This window comes from Rhinatrema bivittatum, chromosome 5 (genome assembly GCF_901001135.1).
Source record: "Rhinatrema bivittatum chromosome 5, aRhiBiv1.1, whole genome shotgun sequence".
In the NCBI taxonomy this organism is placed as follows: Eukaryota; Metazoa; Chordata; class Amphibia; order Gymnophiona; family Rhinatrematidae; genus Rhinatrema; species Rhinatrema bivittatum.
Window position 1 is genome coordinate 98,276,430 of NC_042619.1, and position 13,521 is coordinate 98,289,950.

General features: G+C 42.3%; 1 protein-coding gene and 1 long non-coding RNA gene across 3 annotated transcripts in view; one reads left to right on the plus strand and one right to left on the minus strand.

The window, feature by feature from the left end:
- Window positions 1-13,521, plus strand: part of LOC115092106 — a 65,411-nt gene that overhangs the window by 43,993 nt on the left and 7,897 nt on the right. For both annotated transcript variants that reach the window (XR_003856904.1, XR_003856903.1), the window contains one exon: window positions 3,115-3,196. This is a non-coding gene — a long non-coding RNA (uncharacterized LOC115092106). The remainder of the gene's footprint in view (window positions 1-3,114; window positions 3,197-13,521) is intronic.
- The window catches only part of ALOX5AP (arachidonate 5-lipoxygenase activating protein), a 52,207-nt gene that overhangs the window by 9,348 nt on the left and 29,338 nt on the right, over window positions 1-13,521 (minus strand). Inside the window, exon 3 of the mRNA XM_029602642.1 lies at window positions 467-537. Coding sequence (XP_029458502.1) covers window positions 467-537 — 71 coding nt within the window. The remainder of the gene's footprint in view (window positions 1-466; window positions 538-13,521) is intronic.

Here is a 13,521-nt window from a genome sequence, read left to right on the forward strand (position 1 = left end):
AATGCTTCAATGATAAGTTTTAATTCTTTTCTTTTTATAAATAAACATTTATAAAGCTTTAAAAGAAATGGAAGCTTTTTTATTTTAACAGAAAATGTCACATGGTTTCACGTTGCAAGCTGAGTATTTTAATACCAGGAAAAGGCACCCAGAAATAGTGGTTGTGCTGTGAAAACACTGGTAAATGTATATTTGGTATCCTGAAGGAATCCCTATTAACTGGAAAATAAACACCTACATTTGCAATTTGGGGATAAATTTTATATTGCACGTAAGCCTGCGAAGAATTTTAAAAGGAAAACTCCTCAGGGAGTTTCCCTTTGAAATTTCAGAGGCAGGCTTGTACCACAGATACTTTCCATATCTTTGAGCTTTGTACCTGCATTGCAGCAGGACAATTGGACCTTTTCTGCCATCATCTTCTACGTTACCTGATGAAAAAAAAAATCTACAGTGTTACACTTACCTTGGCTACAAAACAGTCCTGCACACCAAAGCATAACAAGAAAAGTTGGATAGGCATCGATGCAGTTTTGGCTAGGAGAGAAGAACAGAAAGAAGTAATAGTAAGAAAAGAGTCCAGATAGAGACAAAAGTGATGACCTTCTCCTATGAGAAGAAACCATCCACACAAATAAACAATTCCAAAATAAAAAATACTCCTGTCAGGATCCTCTTAGATCCCCCTGATGTACCAAAAATGTGGTGTGGTTAGGACGTTAAACATTTAAGTTATCAGGGAATGTGGTGGTGGTGGGTGGAGACCCACACAAAGTGATGTCGTAAGTCTTCGTCCCTTCAGAATGTCGGCTAAAAAGCAGTAAATCACAACTTTTATGACATAACAGCATAACAAGTTATGAACAACCCATTATCCACATATTTATTATCCCCTTTCAAAATTAGGGCACATCAACCTTCCACAAACTACTGCTATCATAACAATTATTATGTTATACACAGGGCTCCCAATGTCCTGTGATGCTGTGGAAAGGACCACAAAATCTGGTTCTTCCCACACAATTAGATTCCCACTGCACAATTGCTGCAGGAGACCGTAATCCAGGTCAAGCACCAGCAGTATCGGCATCTGCCCCACATCTCTCTCCCTCTCAACCAGCTGCTGCTAGTGATCCAGAAAAACAGGAGCAGCAGCACCTAAGCTGCTTCCTCTTCGCATTTAGCCTGAGGCCGGGGAGTCAGGGCCAGTGCAAGGGGATTAGGCACCCTGGGCACCTTCTGCCTTGTGCCCACCACCCCTGATCGTGCTGCTACCCCCCCCCCCTCAGGTCCTGTCGCCACCCCCCATTAGGGGGCATGAGCCATATGGGGCTGTGGCGGCAAAGAGGAGTGGAGATTGCTGAATCTCCCCTCCTCTTTGGTGCCACTGCTCACGGCCCAAATGGCTCGGACCCAGGAGTGGCTCAAGGCAATGTGCCGCCTGAGGCGGGGGCCACATGCTGCGCCCCCAAATTTAAATAAAATAACTCCCCCCCCCCCAAGAGTCACAAAAAGGGCCCAGCCACGCGCGTAAGTCCTAATACGCGCACATGTGCCAGGCCCTGAAAAAGGGGTGGGTGGGATCTGGGCTGGGAGGGCCAGGGTAGGACAGAGGCTGGCCAGGACAGAGGCCAGTAGCTGCTGTCCCGGGGAAGCGTGTGCTGGCCAGCTGCCAGCGTGCAGAAATTTCATCTGCTCAGGAGCAGCATTAAGTAGAAAAATAAAAAAGTTTCAGGTCGCTAGGTAGGGGTTAGGGGTCGGGATGGAGAGGGGAAAGGGAAGGAAGGTTAGGCAGGGGGGTAGGGAAGTTCCCTCCCAGTCCGCTTCTTAATTGGAATGGACAGGGAAGGAACTGGGGGTGGCCCAATTGCGTCACCGCGCAGAATTTACTAAAATTCACCCCCCAGCCTGCATGTGTGCATGGCCAATGGATTTTATAACATGCGTGGTGCATGTTATATAATCAGCACATCCATGTGCACGCACCGGGAACCGTGTGCGCCCCTTTTAAAATCTACCCCAAAATTGATAGGCTTTTTGCCTCAAAGAAAGTAGTGCTCACAAGGTAATGTAGGAGGGTGGTCTGTGTTCTAGGGCAGATGACAGCAGCAAACTTTCTGATGCACCACCAGCTTCAGCAGTGACCCTATAACCCATCACAGGGTGTCTGTAAGTGAGGAATCAGAGGCGGGTGTGGATTGTGTGAGGGGATCAGGGACATGGAGTGAGTGAGGGGGTCAAAGGGGATGTGGAGGGGGAGGGTGTAAGCAATAGGATTGGTATCGAGAAGACAGGTGTGAGAAAGTGGATCCACCCTCCCTCGCCTAATCCTGGATCCCTATTCTCTCCTCCCCTTTCCCTCTCCTCCCTTTCTGCTTCTCCCATTCTTGATTCTGTCCCCATTCCCTCCACTCCCTCTGCTTGAGATCCCTTCTATCTCCAACAAGAACTTTTCTTCTTTTCCTGTCCCAATCCCCAGATCCCCTCCCCCATTCCCTATTTCTCAGCACTGATCACTAAAATTCCTTTTCACAAACAAAGAACAAAGTAAATTATCTGGACAGAAGAAATGTCAAAAAAATGAATTTATTTTGATAAAATAAAATATAGATCTATGATATGCCAATCTGTGCAAAAGTATGCAAATGTGCCACATAATTGCCACAAAATTTCAGAAACTTTGCTGTAGAATTTACCCTTTATCTATCGCAATGAACTTGGGGGCTCCATGAATATATTACAAGTAATAGATAAAATTAGTCAGTTGGATTAACTTACCCTTATTTTCCTGCTGTGTACAAATTATTTGTGGACGAGATACATGTTGCACCAAAGAGTTTGAACTGGACTAACAATGTTTCCTGTCCACAATTTTAGGTAACATTTTTAGCACGAGGACATTTTAAGCCGTCTGAATTTTTTTTTGTCAAATATCTATCCCTGCCACTAGATGGCAGTCTCTGCACATGGCAATCATGTATTAGACTAGCGGCACGGATAGGGATTTTTCACTGACCAAGCACAGAAATGAAATGAAGGTTAACAAAAACAGAAAAAATATATAAGGTAAAAACATTTTTATTGTACTAACAATATTTCTTGATTATACCTCAGGTCGGAATAAAATGAACAAAAGATGACATTTGCCAGGAATTATAAGTGAATCAAGAAAGGTATTCCAATGATAGGATGAAAGGTGAGGGGAGTTTTGATGGGTAACATGGTAGCAAGGTAACAGTGAGTGATAGATCAAGACCAAAATGGTCCATCCAGTCTACCCAGCAAGTTTGTGTTTTTTAATGGACTAACACTGCAATCACGCTGCATTAACTAGTAATGGCATATTCAGAACTGTTCCACATTATCACGGATAAATAATGTTACTGGTAGCAACACTCTAGTGAAGAGTAAATAGGATCTTCTATTGAGGTTTGTATTTGAGAATTAATCTTACAGAAAGCAGCCTAGGAAAAGTTTACAAACAAACATTTCAAGTATTAAACAAAACGTTCCATGCAGAACTAATGAGCCTACTTTTCAGGATGCATGTGCATGTGTATTCATCGTGGGTATATGTAGATACCCAAATAATACCCTTATCGGAATCTTCCAGGTCCTCCAGACATGTTTTGATTTGAATATTTGGTGTTGACAGCACACCTAGCCCAAAAGCTATTGGGGGAGGGGGGTGTACATGCACACATATCACACAGACATGGTGATGACAATCTCATAAAAGAAGTTACAAAAGATTTCAACAGGCTGCATACTAGTTTAATATACAACCAAAGATTTGGGATAATACTTTTTTTCATAAGAAAAGAGTTTTAAATTTTTATTTACTTTTTACATATCTTTAAAAATTTTGTTAGAAGTAACACACCCTTATAACACACCAGAGAATTAAAAACCAATACCGCCACTAAAAGCACATTTTTCAGAATTTTTTGGATGACATTCACATTAATCTCTATCTCATAATAATGTCTACATTCAACACATACATAGTTTTTATACAATGTCAACAACTTATCTTATTGTAACTGTTCAATTATTCTTTAAACTGTATAACTATTCACACTCTTTATAGTGTTAAATTCAATATATCCTGTTATAAGAACATAAGAACATAAAATATTTGCCATACTGGGTCAGACCAAAGGTTCATTAAGCCCAGTATCTTGTTTCCAAAAGTAGCCAAGTCAGGTTATAGTTGGCAGGATTCCAAACGGTAGATAGATTCCAAGCTGCTTATCCCAAGAATAAGCAGTGGATTTCTGCAACTCTCCCTTAATAATGGTTAATGGACGTTTCCTCCAGGAACTTGTCTAAACCTTTTTGTAAACGCAGCTACACTTTGGGGTAGATTTTCCAAAAATACACGCGTGTGTCAATGTGCAATTTTATAACATGTGCGATTTTATAACATGCGTGCGCACTGGCGCATGCATGTTATAAAATTCTGGGTCGGCACGTGCAAGAGGGGGAATAATTTAGTAAATTTGCGCGGCGATGCATCGGGCCTTTCCCAGTTCCCTCCCAGTCCGCTCCAATTAAGGAGTGGACTGGGAGGGAACTTCCCAACCCCTTACCCTAACCTCCCTTCCTCTTCCCCTATCCTATTCTTCCCCTATTCCTATCCTACTATCCTAGCCCCCCCCCCCCCCCCCCCCCCCCCATTTTTTTAACTCATGTTTTGCTCCTGCAAAGGAGCAGGAGCAAGATGTGTGTGTCGGCATCCTACCGGCGCGTGATCCCCCGGCACAGCCCGATTTAATAATATTGTGAATTTTTGTATTTATAATTTTTCTTTATTTTTGAAATGCAAATGCTTTTAACTGGACATTTGTCTACAATCTGTAAACTGATATGATATGTGTACATGAATGTCAGTATATAAAAATAAATAAATAAATAAAATTAATGCCCTCTTGCAATTTCTCACAATTCTCTTGTGATTTAACAACTTTGAATAATTTTGTGTCATCTGCAAATTTGATCACCTCACTTGTTGTTCCCATTTCCAGATTGTTTATAAATATATTAAAAAGCCATGATCTCAGAAAAGATCCCTAGGGCATTCCATATTCACTTTTTTCGTCTGGAAAATCTACCATTTAACCCTACTCTCTTTTAACACTGCCCCCATCCCATAACTTTTTAATTTCCTAAGAAGTGTCTCATGAAGAATATTGTCAATGTCAAATGCTTTCTGGAAATCCAGATATACTATATCAACGGTCTCACCTTTATTCACATGTTTATATACACCCTCAAAAAAATGTAGCAAATTTGTGAGGCAAGACTTCCTTTAGCTAAATCTAAGTTGACCTTGTCCCATTAAATTATGCTTATTTATATGTTCAGCAGTTTTGTTCTTTATGATAGTTTCTACCATTTTGCTGGCATAGACATCAGACTCCCTGGTCTGTAGTTTCCTGGATCAGCCGTTAATCCCTTTTTAAAAATTGGCATTACATTAACAACCTTCCAGTCTTCAAGAGGTATAGATGGTGTTACTAATAGTTTACAAATTTCCAACTGCAGCCCTGCAATTTCATTTCTCAGTTCTTTCAGCAATCTGGGATGTATACCATCTGGTCCAGTGATTTGCTACTCTTTAGTTTGTAAATATGCCCTAGTATATCTTCCAGGTTCACTGAGATTTGTTTCAGTTCCTCTGAATCATCACCTTTTAATATAATTTCTGGCATGGGTATATCTCTTACATCTTCCTCAGTGAATACTGAAGCAAAGAATTAATTTAGTCTCTCTGCTATGGCTTTGTCATTCTTAAGTGCCCCTTTTATCCCTTGATCATCTAATGGTCAACTGACGTTTTACCTTGAATTTACCTGAGTTTTTGCTTCCACAGCAAGTGACTTTTCAAATTCTCTCTTTGCCTTCCTTATCAATGCTTTGCATCTGACTTGCCAGTGCTTACGCTGTTTCCTGTTTTCTTCATTTGGATCCCATTTCCATTTCTTGAAAGATGTTCTTTTAGATATTATAGCCTCTCTCACCTCGACTTTTAACCTTGCAGGTAGTCATTTAGCCTTCCTTCCACCTTTTGTAATGCATGGAATACATCTGGTCTGAGCTTCCAAGATGGTATTTTTAAACAACATCCATGCCTGAGCTAAACTCTTAACCTTTGTAGTTGCTTCTTTCAGTTTTTTCCAAACCATTTTCCTCATTTTATCATAGTCACCTTTTTGAAAGTTAAATGCTGTTGTAGTAGATTTCTTTTTTGTGCTCTCTCCAGTTATTAAGTCAAATTTGATAATGTGATCACTATTGCCAATTGGCTCCAACACTGTTACTTCTCTCACCAAATCATGTGTACCACTAAGAACAAGTACTAAAATAGTTTCCCCTCTTGTTGGTAGTTGTACCAGCTGCTCCATGAAGCACACATTTATTTCATCTAAGAACTTTATTTCGATAGAATGTCCTGATGTAACATTCACCCAGTCAATTGGGGTAATTGAAATCACCCATATTTAATGTGCTGCTGATTTTGTTAGCTTTCCTAATTTCTTTTAGCATTTCATTGTATGTTAGTTCATTCTGGCCAAGTGGATGGTAAAACACCCCACAACTATTTTATTCCCCTTTTCATCTGGGATTTCTATTCATAAAGATTCAACATTGCATTTTGTTTCCTGCAGAACTTTTATCCTTTTTGACTCTTTAACATATAGTGCCATCCCGCCACCAATCTGATCCATCCTATCATTTTGATATAATTTGTACCCTGGTATCACAGTGTCCTATTGGTTATCCTCCTTCCATTAGGTCTCTGAGATGCCAGTTATATCAATTATATCTGCCTCTTCATTCAGTGCTATACAGGGATGGATTTAGGATTTTACAACTTCTAGGCACTTTTGGTGTTTTCACTTCCCCATCTTCTGTAAAGATCTGTTCTCTGCTGAATAAGCTTCATCAGAGTTGAAAGGTGGCAAATCTTGGCTAGCTTGCTGTCCCTAAATTTTGCTGCCCTAGGCACAGACAAAATGAGTGCCTATTGACAAATCCAAGGCTGGTGCTATACACTCTAACTTTCCCATCTTAATTTTTAAACTTCTAGCATTTGTATATAGACATTTGAAAGCATGCTTTTTGGTTTGTATTAACAACTTGTTCATCAATTGATAGGGGTAATTTGGAATCTTTTGGCATTTTACTTTTGGGCATCTGATCCCCTTTGGCATTTATTACAGCTTCTCTACTGTGATGCCCTATTTTCCTAGTTCTCTTAATATCCTTCAAAGATACATCATTCCGAACCATATGCTTCTGAGCGACTATCAACTTTCCCCCATTATCTTGTTTAAAAGCTGTGTTATCTCCTTTTTTGAAGGTTAGTGCCAGCAGTCTGGTTCCACTCTGGTTAAGATGGAGCCCATCCTTTCAGAAAAGCCCCCGCCCCCCTTCTCCAAAATGAAGCCCAGTTCCTAACAAACCTAAAACCCTCTTCCTTGCACCATTGTCTCATTCACACATTGAGAATCTGGAGCTCTGCCTGCCTTTGAGGTCCTGCGCGTGGAACAGGGAGCATTTCTGAGAATGCTATCCTGGAGGTTCTAGATTTCAGCTTTCTTTCCTCCTAAAACCCTAAATTTGACTTCCAGAACCTCTCTCCTGCACTTTCCTATGTCATTTGTACCCACATGTACCAAGATAGCCAGCTTCTCCCCCAGCACTATTTAAAATCCTATCTATGTAATGCATGAGGTCCACCACCATCGCGCCAGGCAGGTAAGTTACCAAGCGATCCTCATTTCCACCAGCCACCTATCTATCAACCTTCCCAATAACTGATTCACCAATTATAACAGCAGTCCTAACCCTTCCCTCCTGGGCACATGCTCCTGGAGGCCTATCCTCAGTGCGAGAGGATACTAGATCACCTTGAGGGCAGGTCCTAGCCTCAGGATTGCTTCCTGCCTCATCAAGCTGATGCTCTCTTTCCAAGTGACCTTTCTCCTCCAAAGCAGCACAGGGGCTACCAGATTGAAGATGAGATTTCTCTACAATGTCCCCAAAGGTCTCCTCTATATACCTCTCTGTCTGCCTTAGCTCCTCCAGGTTTGTCACTCTAGCCTCCAGAGATCAGACTGATGGCCTGGAGCTCTTTGCACTTAGCACACACATATGACCTCTTGCCAGCTGGGAGATAATCATACATGAGAAAATCCAGCTGGAGAATGTGGGCATCGATCCCACTGCCTCTTGCATACAAAGTGAGTGCTCTACAATTTGAGCTAATTCCCCTTTAATATCATGAGATATTGCTGATGCAGGTGTTTACTGCCAGATAAACACCTAACGTGGAATAGTAAATGAACCCCTAAGTTTGTACCTGAAGCAATGGAGAGGGAAGTGACTTGCCCAACATCACAAAGAGTAGCAGTGGGATTTGAAGAGTGGGATTTGAACTCTGATGTCCCTGGTTCTCAGCCCACAGCTCTAACCATTAGGATACTCTTCCCCTCTTAAACAAGCTTCTAGCTAGAAACACATAGGTTAAGAACATAAGAACATGCCATACTGGGTCAGACCAAGGGTCCATCAAGCCCAGCATCCTGTTTCCAACAGTGGCCAATCCAGGCCAAAAGAACCTGGCAGGTACCCAAAAACTAAGTCTATTCCTTGTTACTGTTGCTAGTAATAGCAGTGGCTATTTTCTAAGTCAACTTAATTAAAAGCAGGTAATGGACTTCTCGTCCAAGAACTTATCCAATCAGCTATACTAACTGCACTAACCACAGTCTCTGGTAACAAATTCCAGAGTTTAATTGTGCGTTGAGTGAAAAAGAACTTTCTCTGATTAGTTTTAAATGTGCCACATGCTAACTTCATGGAGTGCCCCCCTAGTCTTTCTATTATCTGAAAGAGTAAATAACCGATTCACATCTACCCGTTCTAGACCTCTCATGATTTTAAACACCTCTATCATATCCCCCCTCAGCCGTCTCTTCTCCAAGCTGAACAGTCCTAACCTCTTTAGTCTTTCCTCATAGGGGAACTGTTCCATTCCCCTTATCATTTTGGTTGCCCTTCTACTCTGAAGACTGAACTCAGGACCTTATGAGACTGATGTGCTGCCTGCTGAGGTAAGAAGGCATTGTAGAGCTGTAGAACCCTCCAAAATAGCTATGTTTTGCTTCACTATGCTTGTTCAAGGGAAGCTCATTAACACTCAGCAGGAGTTCTGTTCTTACAGTCACAATCCTTTTTACATCACACTATTACATGCTGTGCTCTCCTCAGCTGACATCTCTTACTCTACCAGTAAAAATGTATGTTATGAAATACACACATACTTTTTACCCACTAGGTGGGGCTACATTTTCAAAAAACTAGATCTACTCACAAAACTCCCTTTTACATGTGTAGATCCTTTGAAAACTGACCTCACAATGTAGCCCAGAGAGACGGAGACTAGCAACATGACAGACATTACTCAGGGAACACAGAAACAGCACATACCTTTGCACTGCATGCAATAGAGGACTGTATGCAAAACACAAAAATAAAACAATGCCACAGCACACATATGAAAGACTCAACAGAGGGACAGAAGAAGGTGGGATGCGCTCCGGAGAAGCTGACCCAAACTATAAGCATAAACAAGACAGGAGAATTGAACAAGGGCCACAGCAGCATGCCACAAAGAGACAGACAACACATGAAAAATCACTTTCAGACACACATCTGAAACTCCATGATGGACAATGACAAACAGGTACAGGGACATACTTACAAACTGGATCTCCTCCACCCTTCAGAGCTGGTCCATTGGGCCTTCGTGCCTCTCTAGGTCCTCAGTTAGTCAGTAAGCCCCATTCTAACCCTGGACCAGAATAAGTTGATTCACATTCTGGGTTGGTCTGTACAACACTGCCAATAGGGCAGCAACTTTCCAGCGAATAAGGGGGTTTGGGCTGTTTGTTCTGCCTAAGCACAGCCGAGAGACATGCTCTGCTCTTTGAGGTTGGTTTCAAAACTGTAGGCTCAAGTCTCTTCTACTACCAGACTGCCAGAACTTCCGGATCATGAACCCATACCTTCTACCACCACTGGGCTAATCCTAATTAATGGATTCTTACTACTTCTGAAGTAGGTGCTTGAGCAGGAGCCCACAACCTCAGCCATCACTGGGCCAATCCTACTTGATTAATTCTTACTACTGCTGCACTAGCAGCTTGTCTTATAGACATATTTACACTCTTGTTCCAATGTCTATATTCAGATCCTGTATTATCTACTGTCATAACTGTGCAGGGCCAGCGCAAGCTTCTGCGGCGCCCTGTGCATGGAGTCCCTGCCGCCACCCCCACGCCGCTGTGCCCCCCCCCCCCCCCATGGAGGCACGGCGGACCTCTGCTTCTTCAGCCATCAGAAGAGGCGCTCTCTCTGTCCTCCGCCACCGATCGGCTGACCCGCCACCTCCCTGGGTAAGCCGCTCCGTGCAATTGCACGGTTTGCACACCTGGTCGTGCTGGGCCTGTATCTGTGTATATATATATATATATGCTCCACCATCATGGTTAATGCAATTTTTTTTATTATAAATTATGTAACAATTGTAAATATAATTTTTAATTACCATTTGGATTGTTATCCACCGGGGGATTAATTTAGGAAAAGGTGGAATATCAAATATTTATGAATAAAATAAAAAGACGGGTCAAGAAATGAAAGTGGCAGCAGTTGCTCTTTGGCTTACACCTGTATGCATTAGTTCCCCCCATGATTACTGAGGGAGCAGTGAGAGCAGGAGTTACTGTATGCAGTTATCCTGGCCTAGAGGACACTATGCCAGTCAATATAGAAAAACTCTAAATAAAATATTAATATGGTTGACAGCTGTGTTGTTTGTAAGAAATGAGTGTAGTTAGTTACAGGAAGAGATGGATGAAGGGCAGTTCTGCTTGTATTGTGGCATAAGTCCTGGAGATATAGGTAGGGGGATATTGTGATGAACCATTTGTGTTTGAGAAATGAGACTCCAATGGGTAGGCTTCTGTCCCTAAACTTGCTAGCCTGTTTGGAAGGGGGTTGGGAGACAATGAGGCCACAACAGCAATGCAAATGTGGAAGATAGCATAGTTGTATAAGAGAAAGATATGCTCCTAGTGACAGTGATTGATGTCCCTTCATGGAGCAGAGAGTTTTGAGAGAGGAATGAAAAATGGAAGTTGTGTAAATGGGACCATGTATGTTTATTAACTTTTATATACATGCTGGCCTTGCCTGCCAGCATGCCATCCAGTCATGCAGCTTTGCAATAGCATTGGTAGTTTCTTTTCTGACTTTAATAAGCATTTATTTCACATGTTTTTAAGTATTAGAGTTTTCCCCATTTATTCTTAGGGGAAACAAGGCAAATAAGTGTTTAATAGGTCATAAAATAAATTTTGGAAAATTACCCAGTCTTACTGTGGGTAAAAGTACTTTTTACCCATGGGAAAAAGGAGTGTTCCCAGGGGTGGGGAGGAGGGAGATATATATGGAGATTTGATTATCAGATCTCCACGCATACTTTTCCCCATTGACCTGATGCACAAAGATAGCAGTGCAAACGATCTTTGGTATTTTTTGCAGGTCCAATTTTCAAAGGGAAACTCTTTAGGGATTTTCCCTTTGAAAATAAACTTGCAAGTCTATAAGCATAAATTATCTGCTGGCCTACAAGCTCCTTGAGGATTTTAGCAAATGAGGCTGTCTGGAATTAAAGTTTGGGCAGGTATTTTTGGCTTCTTGCCTTTAATTTCCACTGATGTCACAGCCCATGGATGCTTGGTGTTGTATCAAACATTTCCTACACGGGACTGATTTTACGTAGGAATAATGAGAAATCAAGAAAAATGAGTGCGGAAGCTGGCAATGTCCACCAGAGTCATTGAAACGTTTTGTCAATGGTGAATATATAGGGGTAGATTTTCAAAGAGTTACGCACGTAACCCCCGAAAAACTGCCCCAAGCTGCCCCTGCATGTGTCGAGCCTATCTTGCATAGGCTCGGTGGCGCGCACAAACCCTGGGATGCGCATATGTCCCGGGGCTTCGAAAAAGGGGTGAGAAGGGGCAGGACTGGGGGTGTGATGGCGGTCCGGGGGCAGGTCCGGGGGTCAGGGGTTGGTCCGGGGGCATGGCGGAGGTTCGAGGGCGGTCCGGGGGGCAGTCCTGAGTCCTCCGGCATAGCGGCCTGTGCCGGGGATGGCGCGCCGGCTCGCACAAGTTACGCCTGCCTCGAGCATAACTTCTGAAACAAAGGTAGGGGGGATCTAGTTAGGGCTGGGGGGTGGGTTAGATAGGGGAAGGGAGGGGAAGGTGGGGGGAAGACAGCCAGCGCAGCTCGGCATGCACAAGTTGCACAATTGTGCATCCCTTGCGTGTGCCGACCCTGGATTTTATAATATGCAAGCGGTAGCGCGCACATGTTATAAAATCGGGCGTAGATTTGTTTGCGCCGGGTTGTGCGAACAAATCTGCGCCCGCGTGCAGGTTTTTAAATCTGCCCCATATTTTTTATTCAAAAGCCAGCTTCCGCATGCATTTTTTCTTGACTTCTCATCCTTTAGTTGCATGTGCTTCTCTCCTGGTATTGGATTTGCATGTAGGAATAATACCCATATCTCCTTTTTATAGGACTGTTATGTGCTAAGATGACTAAAAAAACAGAATTAGAATGCAGATGCCTATGGGACACTTGACCACACTTATTAATTCTAAAAACTGCCTACCTTGCAGTAATTGTTAATCAGTATTACCATGAAGTCTGCATCTCAGTCCTTGCACAAACAGAGGGGGCATTCCATGAAGTTAGCAAGTAGCACATTTAAGACTAATTGGAGAAAATTCTTTTTCACTCAATGCACAATAAAGCTCTGGAATTTGTTGCCAGAGGATGTGGTTAGTGCAGTTAGTGTAGCTGGGTTCAAAAAAGGTTTGGATACGTTCTTGGAGGAGAATTCAATTAACAGCTATTAATCACGTTTACTTAGGGAATAGCCACTGCTATTAATTGCATCAGTAGCATGGGATCTGCTTGGTGTTTGGGTAATTGCCAGGTTCGTGGGGCCTGGTTTAGCATCTGTTGGAAACAGGATGCTGGGCTTGATGGACCCTTGGTCTGACCCAGCATGGCAATTTCTTATGTTCTTAACCAACCAGTGACTTCATCCTTATCTTCAAGAAGTTCCTGCCCGGGAGTGTTCAGCTTCAGAACTGACCACAGGTTGAAACTTGCTTATTCATAGAAACATATGGCCTGAGCCAAATTGTTCATTAAAAAAAAAAAAAAAAAAAAAATTAAATTAAGAAATGCTAATTTGGGCCTTTAAAAAGAAGAGAACAAGACACTAACACCATCGGCCTTCTCATCATTGTTCTCAAGGACCCCTGGACCTTCATCATTGCTCTCAAGCATCATATTGACTGGTCTGCTCTGCTTCCTCTTAAAGACAAGAAACCTGACCTCCTGCTGATTGAAAAAAGGCTTCTGGTC